At 39.7% G+C, this 14785-nt stretch overlaps 1 protein-coding gene across 1 annotated transcript in view; it reads right to left on the reverse strand.

The window, feature by feature from the left end:
* Window positions 1-14785, reverse strand: part of ADARB2 (adenosine deaminase, RNA specific B2 (inactive)) — a 303731-nt gene that overhangs the window by 52255 nt on the left and 236691 nt on the right. The window contains exon 4 of the mRNA XM_017819415.1: window positions 6527-6641. Coding sequence (XP_017674904.1) covers window positions 6527-6641 — 115 coding nt within the window. The remainder of the gene's footprint in view (window positions 1-6526; window positions 6642-14785) is intronic.

Here is a 14785-nt window from a genome sequence, read left to right on the forward strand (position 1 = left end):
TAATTATTATACCCATCCTGTGGCCAATGCAATTATATGTGACACAGAGCCAGGACCTTGTCTGCATCCAGGTTTTGAGAAGTGTCAGTTACTGTTTCAATCAGAAAAATACTTTAAACATCAAGAATGGAAAGCTAGGGCCAAAGACCGTAAATAGTCAGGGATAAAAGGCCCCGTGTCTGAGAAGAGATGGCTGCTCTGAGATGGGAACCAGAGTAACCAGTGGGCAAAGCAGGGAAGATGTTTGCTGCTGAAGCTGCCCAGAAGGCACCAGTAAGATGTGCTAGAGGCACCCACAGCTTCTTCTGCTGGTGGAAAATGAGGGACTCAATTCCCTTCCCATTTGGGTCATTTTCCTGTGGAAGTGCCTAAAACTGCTGATACGAGAGGGTTTTTTTCTCCTCTTCTTGCTAAATCTGTGCTACCTGACAGCTAAGAGGACAGAATTAGGTTAGACAATAACAGCAAGGAGGGGCTGTGTGATGTGCTGATTCGGGTGCTCACCTCCAAAAGTGAAGCTCCGGTTCTGTACTTAAGTCTCAGCTGGTGCGTGCATTTCTTGCTGTTTTGTGCAGTATATATAATCTGACCTGGGGAGATGACACTGAATCTGTTTTTCTCTCAGTCTGCGCAAGGCTACAGGACTCTGTTCCATCTCATGTTCTGTTTCTAAGTAATCTGTCTTCAACTACTTTCTGCTCCTTAGCACTGATTTAGCAGAAAAGATGAAGAAACAGTGTTTCACTCGTAGGGGGAGTACTTGCAGTGGCATACCTAAGCCCACTTTTTAATAGAAGTGATGAAGCTGGTGGAGCCAGAGTTTTAGCTACAAAATCTCAAATGTCCTTTCAGCTGGAATTTGGAAACCTAAGTCTATTGAGCTGCATGAATACTACTATGACCATTATAGGTCCACATTACAAAATCCAGGAAAAGAGTTACAGCTATGGAAAAGGGATAGTTTTATGGGGTTCAAGGTTATTTAGAGAGACTCTGAAGATTATTGGTTTAGGGTTTATAGCCAGAGAAAAACAGATTTCTGAAATACATGATTGCTAATTACATATCTATTTACCTGTTTTAAAATATTTTGAGAAAACCTGTCATATGGTGATGATGTGTCAATCTTGGCACATGTAAGAAGTTGATAATGTTACCAAGAATGTCAAAGGGCTTTGTGCCATGTCCTTAGGAGCATCAGACAGCAGAAGATGAAGAGACCTTATGAGATTTCTGAAAGGATGTCAGCAATTTGGACGCCCAATTTTGATTTCAGAAGTTTCAATTCTCATTGAAACATGGAATCTCTCTGGGACCAGGCTTTTAGCATCAATCTAACTGTGCAAATGAGACCTGAGAGCCTAAATTAGTTCTGTGTCTCCTTGAAGGAATGGGCTCTGGACACTAATTTTTAAATCATTCACAGTTTCTCTAAGTGTTTTGGCCACTCAGGTGCAGCATGGGATGGAGCAGATTGATACTCTGAAGGCCTGAATTTCTATATTTTACTACTTTGCAACTTTCCTATTTATACTAAGGATCAGAAATCAATTGGACATCACTATTCCTGATTGTACTTAGATGTCAGGCTTTATGAGTCTTAATGTAACTGTTAAGATCCATGGAGACGTATTGTCAACTTTAGTATTTTCTGTTATTCCACTTAGCAATGATTAAGATCCATTCCATGAGATACAGATGATAATTTACCATCTTTTATCACAGCATGAAATTGCTATTTAGGGCTCTTTTGTCCAGTTCATCTTTATTTCATATAAGATAACTGAGAAGACCTCCTAATTTGCTTTTAACATCAAAATGATTGTCAGCCTTAAAAAAAAAAAAATAGAAGGGAGAAAATTGAAGTGAGAAATCACCTCATAACCTTTTTCTGTGAATGCCACACTGCCATGAAAAGGACTGAACTTTCTTAATGCTTCATTTTTAACAGAAAGCATGACAAAAATTTCCTATCAGTATTTAAACTGCTAAGATTTGTCAAACACAAATGGGAAAATAGTGTTTGAATAGCAGTTTCATTTTGTCCTTAATGATTATGGGAGGGGTTTTTTTTGCAAAGAGGACCTCAGCAATAATAGATCATCTCTGCACTGAGTGACAGGAATTCTTTACTGTGCCTTGTGATTTCAGGTAGAGCACAAATGTGTACCCATATCTGTTCAGAGCTGGCAAAGGCCAAATTCTATCCATGGTGTAAATAGTGTGAATGCCACCAGCCTCTAGATTGATGTGTGGTTCACATCTCCCACCCTGCTCTGCCCTGCCTTGTGACTTCCTATCTCCTGGCTCCAGGGGATGGGCAGCACTATCCATGCTCTCTCCTCAGTGCTCTGTGCAGTGGTGAAGGCAGCTGCCCTGCCTGGTGACCCGTGGTGGGTCCACACTCTTTGCTGAGCCCAACAAGTACTGCTTTCTCACCAGAGGCTCCTCAGCCTCCTAATCTGTGACTCTGGGCATCAGGACTGGAGGTATATGAGAGTGCTGCAGTCTTGCATTTGGTGCCCTGTGTTAGAAAATATTACCTTTCTTGACTTTTCAGTGGGAAGGTATAGCAGATCAGTGGGTTAAAGTAAGATGTCCAAATTGCAGCTGAGAGACAGAAAGACAGGGAGTTGATGGGTCACCTTTCCATGACAACAACATCAAGAAACAGCTGCTATTGAAATGAAATATTGGTTGTTCCTAGCTAAGAGCCAAATACCCACCCAGCCTCTTGCTCACTCCACTCTCCCGTGGGACTGGGAGGAAATAGGAGGAAGGCAAGACTAATGGATTGAGATAATGATAGTTCACGGTTACTTGGCAAGATAAACGCCATAAACCCAACTGTCTCCCCCTTCTACTTCTTTCCCTGAACTTTTATTGCTGGGCACAGTGTCCTATGGTAAGAAATACTCTCTCCATCAGCTGAAGACACCTGTCCTGGCTATGTCCCCTTCCAGCGTCTTGCCCACCTCTGGCTTACAAACTTTGGATTTATCCAAAGCCACAAACGCAAAACACGACAAAGGAAGTTGACTCCTTGCATCACATGCCTGGATAAATATACCTGTTCTGAGGTGATGGTTTGTGTTTGACTTGGTGTTTTCCAGACTGTCTTTTCCACAGGTGAACTCATGTTCTTAATTTGCCATATGTGAACCCATTGTGTCTTCAGACAAGTCAGGGGAATTATCTGGATAGTTCCTGTGCAGTAAAACTTAGGTCCTCATATTAATACTATGCTACAATGACAAGTATATTTATTGTTCTACTTGGAGATATTCTGTGGATTACAACTTCCTGTATGTGGAAGATCTGAATGCATTGTCTTATTTGTTAAACACCTTTTCCTAGAGTGAATCAAACAATTTTTCATAGAACAATCTTCTCTGAGTGTGTTTCAACAAAATTGGAATATGTTAAGAGTACTGGCAGATTTCAAATACATTATAACTGAAGAACTACTAAATAATTTATTTCAGCTCTTCTATCTTCTGAAACATTTATTTAGATCTGTTATGTGAGTTTTAAAATTATTATTATATTCAATTATTATATTACATCAGCTGGTATCTAGTCTGATAATTTGCTACTGCTTAGGCTGGGTTTTTCAAGACTATCTTGATGTCTACTAATAAAATATTTTGAAAACTTACTTTCAAAAAATGCACGGAGATTTTAATTGTCATTACAATTCAGAGCAAAGCATTTCTAAATGTGTTGGACTGCCTGTTTTTCTGACTAGCAATTTATTACTGCAGAACTTTCACAGTCAGTCAATAACATAATTTTTGACATTTTTTTACTTTCTTATACATTGGAATTTGCCCTGGGTGCTACAGCATAAGTCAATTACACTGCCCAAATGGAACTCTCTTTGGTTTCCCTGGGAAATTGAAATGAGAGAAAAAAATGTCAGAGTTCAGAAAAAGAAAACCAATCTAGCACAATTCTGTTTCCTCTGTACAGATTTTGCATTATCTTAACAGCAGTTATCACAGAATCACATTGTGCTTTTTACCAGCTTTGCCAGAAAACTGTACAAGCACAGATAAATCTCCTTGTAGTCCAGGTGACATTAAATTGAAAAGAAGGTAAAACAAATCAGTTTTTGTCTCTTATGGGTGTGTATCATAATAAATGCAACAAGACTTTACAAGATTTGGCTTTGTTGATGTCGTTAGTAAATTGTTTGCAGAGATCTAAGAGACCTTCTGACAAATTTTATATTAAAACTACAGGGAATTGGTACTCATTTGAGTGTTTGATGTGGAAAACCTGTCTGTGCAATCTTTCAAAAGAGTGTATTAAAGTCTGGGAACGATGGTGAAGAACAGACCACAAATCTACAACTTTAGTACAGAAAATAATGACACAAATAGCAAATGATTCATCTTGCCACGGTTGGCTGAGATTCTTGTGCTGGAAAGAATTCAAATCTTCCTGGAGAATGTACTAAGACAAGGCTGTTTCTAGCTTTGCATCTTCTGTGAATCACTTCATATCTGCAAGTTTCTTTTCTAGGCTCCACAAAACCAGTGAGATATTGACAAATTGGATGGCTGACAGATTGAACAAATCCATGAAAGGGAATTCATAATTGAAAAAGAAGCCTTGAGGGAAATGGTTTGTGAACATAAGTAAAATTATATTTTGTCTTAATGCTGACTAAGATGAAATATGAAACACAAATTTGTAAAATCCTACTGAGGGCATGGGACTCATCAAAAAAACAGGCAGCATGAGGACACTTTCAATACAGACAGCTCCAACTACCCAACAAGGCTAACAAAGGTGTGGAAGTGCCCTTTCCTTCCCCTAGCATTGCATGCACTCAGAAACCATGGTTTTGAAAATTATTTCTCCTTTCAGTAGCCACTCTTCTCATATGGTGTGGAGTTTTAATCCGCTGCTTTGGATATGTAGCAATAAGGCTGCAGTGTGCTTTATAAAGCTGGTCTAGACCTGGGTTAAAGAATGCAAGACTAGTTTCTCAGCAAGGTAGAATGGGATGAAATTCCTACAGGCATTTCTTACAATTCTACATTGAGTATAAGAAAACTGAACTGAACACTGAGCAGGGTACAGACCCTCTCCCCCCACCCCGAATGTGGTTAAAGCAATAGTTCTTGGCTCCTGTAGCTTAGTTTCTTATGAAAAGTATATTTAAACATTCTTCCTTGTGGTTCTGCTTGGAAAGAGCTCCTCTAAATAAGCCACAGAACTTTGTTTAAATCTGATGTGTGCCACAGTCAAGAAATCTGAGTGACAAGGCAGGTGGTATGCTGGGTCTAGTGTGCATCTTTCACATCCCAAAGTCAATCACACTCTTGTTTTCCTTCATACTGAATATGACTGCTGTGATCTAGGGGACTTATAAACCATGTTTCCTGTTTATAAAACACTTCGTCTGTGCAGGACTTAAAATATGGAAGACTTATCCATCATTTCAGATCCAAAGCAGAATAAGAAAATTATAACAAATTTAGCTGAGGAGGAGTTTAGTTTCAACCACAGGTCTAAAAGACTTTTAGGTCAACTTCTTGACTTCTAATGTCAGGAGAGGATTACTTATTCTTTTCATATCAGAAAGGGGAAGAAGTTGCTCAGCACAGAAATCTTAGCTGCATTTAGGCTCTGTGGTTGGAAAAGATCCATCAGAAAATCCTGTCTCCATCCTGCTGTCTTGCAATATTCACAACTGTCTCTATTGAATGTACTTAATGCAATTGTTGAAAGGAAGGAGTAAGACAAGCCTGGATGAATTATACATGCCTTCCCCCTCTGAGCTTATCCCCTCATTACTACACTCGATCCACTGCTCCGCGTGTCAGAGTGAGAATGCAGTTCATGGAAGCATCTCCACTGCTGACATCCTCATAAATACTGAGATGCCCCAGCTGAGGTGTGCTCGCAAAAGAAAGAAAGACCATCTACAACTGCTTCGTGAAAGCACTAAAGATTTCCACATAGTATGTGTCAATCAGTTAAGTCCTAACAGGAGTGAGTATCAAATTTTGGCCCTGCTGATAAGTATAAGTATTTCCCAAGGCTAGAGCAGAGCAGAACTAAAATTACACATGCTCTGAGTTTGATTTTTTTTTATTGGAAAGGAAAAGGACTGAGATTTGCTTCTGTTGTCAGTCTAAAACAAGATTTATGATAGCCTTGTACAACAGGAACTTGTTGTTTCCAGAGTTAAGAAAGTAATTAATAAATAATACCACTTTTATTGATAAATAACACCCCTCTCCATCTAAAGAAAACACAAAATCAGAGGCCTGCATTTTGTCCTGTAAACAAAACAACATAGGGACATATTTATGAATAAATCTTTTACTCTGTTGCCAATATTTTTAGTGTGAACTTACTTGAGGTGTAAATATTTAATGCTTCTTTTCACTGCATTACTATTTATTTTTCTGTGTGTGAGTAGTCATCCTTCAATATTGTGAACCAGGTAAATAATGTATTACTTAGTCATGAAAAATGCCAGAGGAAAATAAATGAGAGGATATCTTACCTTTGGTCATCACAATGCCTGCAAGAGTTTTGTGGCGTGCATGCATGGAAGTGAAATTGTCTGTCAGTTCCTGGAACTTCTGTGCAACCATTTGGTATACGGAGTCAGCAAAATCCTGAAAGACACAGTCAGAAAGAACTTTTTCACTTCTTTGATTGAGGAAACTGGGCATTTCTGCAGATTATCCACCTGCTGCCAGCGGCTGAGAGGTCCCTTTTAGAATTAGCACCACCTACCTGAGCAAAGCTAAAGTGAGTCTCTCTCCTTTGACTACCTACTGCACCCTCGGAAATGGCCAAATTAACTGCACTACAGCTAAGAGACCCATGTTGACTAGGATTGGGGGTAAAGAGAGAAGACTTCAAGGCTGACCTTGTTTTCAGTCTCTTAAGACACTGGTCTAGATCACCTCACAGGAACTTAAAGCACTTTATTATAGTGAGCTGAAGAGGTGGATGTGTGTCCTACCAAACCGCTTATTTCTGTGAGCCCACTGAAAATTTCCATTAACCCACTGACACCTGAGAGCTGAGCTGAGGCCTGGTTTATGGGTAAAGACCACCTATTTCTGCAATCAAGGTGACTTTTTAATGACTCACAGCTACTATTAAGGTAAAGTGATCAGCTTAGGAATTTGTCAGAGGAGTACCGTGGTCTGTCCTGCTTCTACCTTGAGAGAGACTGGGAAGAAGGGAAGGGGAACCTGTGCCTGCACATCCTACCAAAGATGTTGCTTGCGGTTCACAGTTATGCAGTAGTGCTGAGGGACTGGTCTGCCATGTCTCCTCCAGAGCACAGCAGCTTTGTTAGAAAGGCAGATTTTCCCACGGACTGGGCACTAGAGACTGTGTGGTCTGAACCCTCAGATATGAGAAAGTCCAGTCACCAGGGAGAGTCTTGGGAAGCTGGTTACTAAAGCAAAGCAGGTTGAAAAGGTCTAAAAAGTGAATTCTGTGGAATGTGTATGGATGAACCAGAGCTAAACCAGCTCTGGTGCTCCTGAGAACGCTATGACTTGGAATGGTTCCCTGCTGCAATTTTTCATATCTTTTCATTTACTTAATCTCTGCACTTTGTTTGGCACTGTGCCTCTCAGGCATACATTAGAGATAAGTCAGTGGAACGCTCTTTGTGAGCATGAGTTGTTCTTAAAGTGCTTTGCAAGTCTGAACATAAAAAAATAGCATCCCAAGGATTTTTTTTAAGCCATATGATTTCTTGTGGGCAACCAATCTGTAACTAAAAATCATTCTGGGAGCAGTTCCTGGGAGTTGGAGCTTACTCTGGAATGCTTACAGAGATCTCCTGGCATCCTGAAGTCTGGTTACCCACAGGTGATTGAGCCTTTCCTAGGAAAAGAGGCTTGACCAAGCAACAATTCCAGTTTTTCTTCTGGTGTTGGGATATACTACCTGAGAGGAGGCTGTGGTAAAACAGACCTCCTTGAGTTCAGCTGGTTTCTTTAAGTGGGTTCATGGCACACACAGAGGAGATGTTGAGTCTGATACACAACTTCCCTAACCCTGAAATATCCACAGAAATGTGGAAATAAGGAAATGTATTTAAGAAGATCATATCCATTCTTTTACTCTCCAGACTGCTAATGGCAACGAAAGCATGTTGGGGAAAACACAGTATTTTAAACTGGGAGAACACACAGCTATTTTTCAGAGGAAAGCAGGTTGTAATTCACAAATATCAGCAACGTTACTGTCATTAAGTGCATCTGCAGGCTGTACACCATATGTTTCTACAGTTTGTTGTGGAAATTCAGTATAATTTTAAACATTATTATGGCAAACATAAAAAAATCTAATTAAATAAAACATAACAACAATTAGGCAACCCCCTTTTCATAAAACCTGGAATATTTTTTCTGTGTACAATCCTTGTAAGTGATTGCAATTTGCTCAAATACATAGATGATAGGATTTTTTTGACACAATAATTTGTCTTAATTTTGCTAAATGTAGCTTTCCAAAATATTGTTCTGGGAACAAACCATTTGCCCAAAAACCAGTTTAATTTAACATGGAATAAAATATGCTGGCTTTTTTCAAAAGAAGAAGAGAAGCACATAAACACTTTCTGGGAGATTCATGCAAAATTCTACAATAGCATTAGATGAAAACTAAGCAAAATTATCAAGAACAGCTTGACAGTTCCTAAATGGAACTTCACTTTCACTGCATTTATACCTCTTCTAATCTAATTGTCCACAATCACTATGTGAGCAAGGTATTGTTAATACAGTGCTTCTGAAGGATGAATTTTGGGTCAATTCTCATTTGTCAAGCATCAAGGCACCCTTGTGATATAAATGCAATTATGGTTCCTTTACAGATGAATGAGTGAAGGCACTAAAAGGGTGAGGGACTGGTCCAGGGGAATAGCACGGAGCTGGGCACAGCCAGGTGTTCTGATTTCCTGATGCTCTGGTTAAGTGCTCAGCGCTGGAACACTGCCTGTCTTTCATAATATGAAAGTTTGTTTCTCAACTTGTTTTCCCTACTGAACAGTGACTTCATCCATAACGGAAAACTAAAGTGTGTTTGCAGAACTGATATAACTGGGCCCCATATGGTGGACTGAAAATCTGATCAGCTTTATTTAGACTGGAAAGAAAGATGAGGGGAAAAAATGAGTATCTCAATAAAAATATCTGCACCATCATTTAAAAAAAGAATCAAATCATAAATTTCATCTCCTGCAGTATTGCAGTCCAATCCATGCCTGCATTTCTAGAGTACTCTCCAAATCTGCATCCCAGGGCATTTTGCGCTCATTAAGAGTTAATTAGCTTAGAGGCACATACAATTCCTAAAAGAATCATTTTAAAAATGCTAAACAGAACAAATAACTTTTAACTTTGGATTTAGAAATCCCCACAGTCATGGCTTTCTTTACTTCATTTGGCAGTAGGTTCCAAAGCCAGAGAGCAAAGAAACTCACTAAAGGCAAAATAACGACATGACTTCAGATAGCATTTAAAGACGATAAGAAATTCGGCATTTGCTGATCTCTAGGAGTGACCTGGGACATTAAAGAACAGCAAATCCATTAAATATGAAGCCTCTTAGCTAAAATAAGTCAGGCGAATATTTTTTTGTCTTGAATCCATTGCCTAAAAGGAAGCCAGTGAAACTAATAGAAGCAAAGGAGTGACATACATGAATATATGTAGGATGCTGGAAAAGCCACCAGAAACAGTGCCTAATCTAAGAGGTCATTTCCAGGCTATCTTATTGCCCTAAATTTCCAAATGGATATTCCAAAGTAAAGTGGAAAGGGGGAAAAGGAGCAGTTTATTTTGCAGACAGAGAAAAATAAGAAAACAAGAGATCCATGGCTCAACCCTGAAGAGATTTGATGCCCTGAAGATTGATCCTTGTAGTGCAGCATTAATTTCGGGGCTTTGGACACTCTGGCCCTGAAAGCTGCCCTGGTGACAGAGCTGGGTATGGTGTTAGGTTCCTTGCCTATACTTATACACACAGCACCCTGCTTACCCCTCTAGTGCACACCAGAGCAGCTATTTGGCTCGACCTTGTTCTGTGCAATGAAATCAGTGACAGCATTTCTGCCTATTTAGAGCCTTTAGACTGGTTCTCCATGCTTCTGTGAAACACAGACTGGTTACAAATATATCTAATGCACACAGGAAAGATACGGTGGAGATAAGAGTCAGTACATTTACCCCTGCTCAGTTTAGAACGACAGATTTAATTCCAGAGATTTTCTAGTTTTACTTTTAAACAATAATCCCAGACTACTAAAAGATACATATCCAGATGGTCATTCCTGATGGGATATAAACCATAAAAATCCAACTATTTACAGCTATTGTGAGCCTCACTGAATTTTCAGGATACAGGCTAGACTATGTTATCTGCTGTCAGAAATAACTTACAAACCATGCGCAAAAGGAATGGTTCTTTTGTTCCATCAAAACAATCTCAGAGAAAAGTTGTGTTTGGTGAAACCACAGTTTTTACTGCCAGATATGAGTGAAAATAAAAGTCTCCATCTGGAGCAAACACAAGAGCCAAATACATCTTGGCAGCTTCTGAACAGCTATTAGGTTGGTAGAAGACAAAGGGAAAATTTCTGAAGATGAGGGAAAAAGAAGAATAGGAACTTTCCTTGTGAAAGAGTAGTTCAGTGCATGCAATTGCTCTGGTCACATAAGGGCAGAGAAATCACAGCTCAGGGCAGGGGACAGGGGCGAAAAAAATTAAAAGATACAGTTAGAACTCTAAACGTTTTGCCGGAATATGTGGCAGAATAGATACTCAAAAGCTGCTTGAGTGCTGGAATTAGGAGGGCTTCTGCTTAGGGCATTAATCCCCTTGGAAAACTGTGGTCTGATACAAATTGCCACTGAAGCCAGTGGAAGTATTTCTGACTCTAAGATGTTCCAGATAAGGCCCAAGTGGTAAGGATGAGAGAGCTCAAGCATGCCCATGCCCTGGCCAGGCACGGTGAGCTCAGCCATACTGGCTTTGAGGGGGTATTGGGAGTAAAAAAACACAACTCTGGGGAAGAACTGACCTTCCAGGGGCTGAGTTATTTTCAAATCCCATGCTTTGCTTTGCCTGCTATCAAAATCTTGCCTTTCACAGGTCCTCACATAGATTCTTCTGTACAAACAATATTTGTCTCAGAGAGAATTTCTTTGAGATCAAAACTTTGCTCAGTCTTGTGAATACAGTGAGTGGTATGAGTAAGGCAAAGAAGATTACTGCACCCCCACTGAGGGGCGAATCTGCCCTTGGTTGGACTCAAACCTTGCACATTGCCTAAATGCTTACTGCCACTGGTGGAAGCAAGTTTCTTGTTCAGGTAGTTGGCAGAAGAAAGAAAATGTAATGCTATACTGTTCACTGTGAAAAAAGACTGAAAGATTCTGCAGTACTTAATGAACTATATTTTAACATATACAGGGAGGCTGGAAAAATGAAAAATAGGTGTCATTACTATTAAAACTGCACTGTGCTGTCTGAAGTATTCATCTGTCCTTGATTACCATATCAAATTACTTGTGTTATTCACAAAGGAAAATCAAACTTTAGATCATACTATTACAGAACCAGAAACTTTTTAGTGATTTCCTGGCACTAATATTTCAAATGGTATAAATAATTAAATGTGTTCAAGTTTGCAATGGGAGTCTTCAGGGTAAAACTGACATTCAACAGGAATAGTAAGGATATTAAAATCAATAGATTATAAAGGAGAAAGCCTTTAGTAAACATTTCCTATTGAAATCCTGTCTTAGGGTTTATAGGGTTGAAATATCAAAAAGGTTAGATTTGCATATGGATGGGAAGAAATATTCAACTATACAGATATCACCAAGGGCTCTGTTTCTCCTGTCTTTCTAGTACTTTATTTTCCAGAATCTCACTGACATTTGGGGGGTAAATGTTGAACACAATGAATGAGGATCAGGTTGAATTAAGTTCACAACTCTCTTCACAGATAAAAGCAGATGCATACCTTGTTCTTTTTGCTGTCTGAGGGGGAAACATGCACTCTGATACCAGGAGCGTGTATTTCTTTCCCGCAGAGAACTCTCACTGTCTAACTGGGAGGGGAGGAAAACAATGCACAGAGAAGATCAATCCAGAAGAGCTGCTTCTGGTCAGGGTGTGTAGCAAATTACTACACAACATATTTTTTCTCAGGGTTGTAAATAAGTTTGCTGTAGCTAGTTGGAGATTCATTGCTAAGTGATTGTGTCCTCAAGTCAATGAATTAGTCAGGCTCTTTCCAGGTACTACATCATCTTCAAGATGCAGCCTTGAGAAGAGAAATAGCCGAGGGTCATGGATTGCCCGCCACCATCAGTCTTCTAGCATCAATTTAGCACCAGGAAGTCCCCTAGTATGGTGGAGAGGGCTGAAAAGAACCTAGAGGAATGGAGAGGCAGGATGACCTGTGGAAGGAAGGAAGGAGGGTAGCAGCTCCCTGGCAGTGGGCTGCAGGCTGGGCTCAGTCCTTGCCCTGCTTTGCCATGAGTTCAACTTCTCCAGAGGTGAAAAGGGGCAATTTTAACACACCTTTCAGGGACCTGTGAGGCAAATGGCATTGTCAGTGATGAGATTCTCCAAGCAGAGTCGCACAAGGACTTCTGCAGCCAGACTGGAGGCTGCAGTCCACAGCCCATCATAACTCAGCCATCCTTCAGAATGTACAGGCATTTGCAGAATATTACTCAAAACCAAGGCACCGTTAGGGAATTCATCGTGGTGCTTTCCTTGAGACGTGCAGTAATTATTTCTCTCTGATCATAACTCCTACAGTATGGATCATTATGTCTGGTTTTGGCTTATCACTCAAGGTCAGCATATATGGGCTTTGTTTTATCTTAGATGGACATGGTTTTATTTTGTCTGGCTATGTTTCATTTTAGCTGACCATGCTCATATATCCTGTGTACATCCTGATTCAGAGAGGTCTTCTCATTCATGCTTTTCAGAGGGCATGGGGTGCACGCTGCACAGGCTGCATGGGGCAGCAGCTGGGTGCACATTTCTACACTGAGCTTCTAATGAAAATTCCAATAATGCGCTTCTGACACTAAATATCCTCACAGTTTTCTTATCAAGATAGATGAGGAACATCAACTGGTCCTGTTGATTCAGTCAAAAGAACCACTTTCATCACTCTCCCCCATCTGTTCATAGTCCTATTACAAATGCTTTAGCTACATATGATGCTGAGCTACCTCAATGAATTCTTTTTTCTGTGATCATCAAATGTCCCAAATTTGCTCTGCATCAATGAAGGCTCCTCAGTGGCTTAGTTGACCTCAGCTGACTTGGGCAGCTTGTCCAGACTGTGCAATTGGCTCCTGGGCTCAAAGTGATTATTTGCTGCCTACTTCTCTCTCCTCCCTCACCCCGGCTGGAGGCTGATTGCTCTGCTAATTTCCCAGGCCTCACAAAACATATTTGCCTCCATGCAGTTGCTTCTATCATTAGTGATCATTTACTAAATATCAGCAGTGTGCTGGCTGCTGTGAGACATACTTAGAACATAGTCCCCGTGTGGCAGACAGAATGATAAAATGCCCCAAAAGACCCAAGAATGAGGGTCAGAATAGAAAATTCCTTCTCTCACCCAATTGTCTTTTGGGTTTCACAGCAAACTTAGGGCTTATAGGAAAATTATAGTACTGCCTGTGTAGGAGTTCGGAAGATACAGCATGCATGGAGAAATTGAGACATGTGGAATGGGAGGATTAGTTAAGGTTCATCTTTGGTGAATCTTGGCATAAGATTTCCCAACAACTTCTTCAGGTTTTAGATTTGACCCTGTTTTAAAGAATGTGAGGTCTGCAAAAAAACATTTAATCAGATTTTGATGAATTGTGCATATACCAAGCAATACTTAAAGGATGCAACAGGCTTCTCACTTGTGATGTTTCTTGAGTGGCTAAATGTCAGCTGAAAGCCCTCCTCTGCATCTGAAACGTTTTTACTGGGGACCACGAAAAAATATTTAAAATTTTGTTTTAAATATTTTTAGTGAGATTTTGAGCCATGACTGGCTAAGAGGTACTATGCCAAAGTTCATAAAATTTTTTCTTACAATATTGAATTTTTATATACAAATATCAGGTTTGAAATGGGGGACACTCCCCCCCCAGCTTTTATTGGGGCATTTAGGGTGGGGAAGGGACAAATTTGGAAACCAATAGCTATGATGTAAGTTCGGCTATAATGAAAACATTTATGAATTTGTACCTGTACTGCTATGGAATCCTGTAAATGAGATTAATCAATGTTAAATATCTCAAAAGAAATTTGTAGCAACAGTAGGAAGTATAAAGATCAAAGAGAAGTTTATTCTACAAGCTCAGTGAAAAAAAACGGTCTGTTTTCTCAATATATCCTTTGACTACAGGGAATCAATCAAACAATATAATGTATCTTTTTATTTGTTTCAGAAACCCCTGGAGTGACTGAAAGAAAATAGAACACATAAAATAAGCATACTATTGAAAAAGGAAATGCTGTCAAATCCAAATGCCCGAGCTCCTCCAAAAAGTATGGTTTTCTATTTAGAAGGAAAACATTTTGTATGTAGATTTAATTAGAATCTTTAAATTCACGTTAGTGTGCTAATGTTAGGATGCTAACATATGAGCCCCTCTATTTGAGGTTGATTCATTACTGTCTGCACTCATCTTGCTCTAAAAAGATGCTACCAATAAGTACCATTTCAATGAATTTAGAGTAAACAAGCTTTTCC

This window comes from Lepidothrix coronata, unplaced genomic scaffold (assembly GCF_001604755.1).
Source record: "Lepidothrix coronata isolate B3197 unplaced genomic scaffold, Lepidothrix_coronata-1.0 Scaffold74, whole genome shotgun sequence".
NCBI lineage: Eukaryota > Metazoa > Chordata > Aves > Passeriformes > Pipridae > Lepidothrix > Lepidothrix coronata.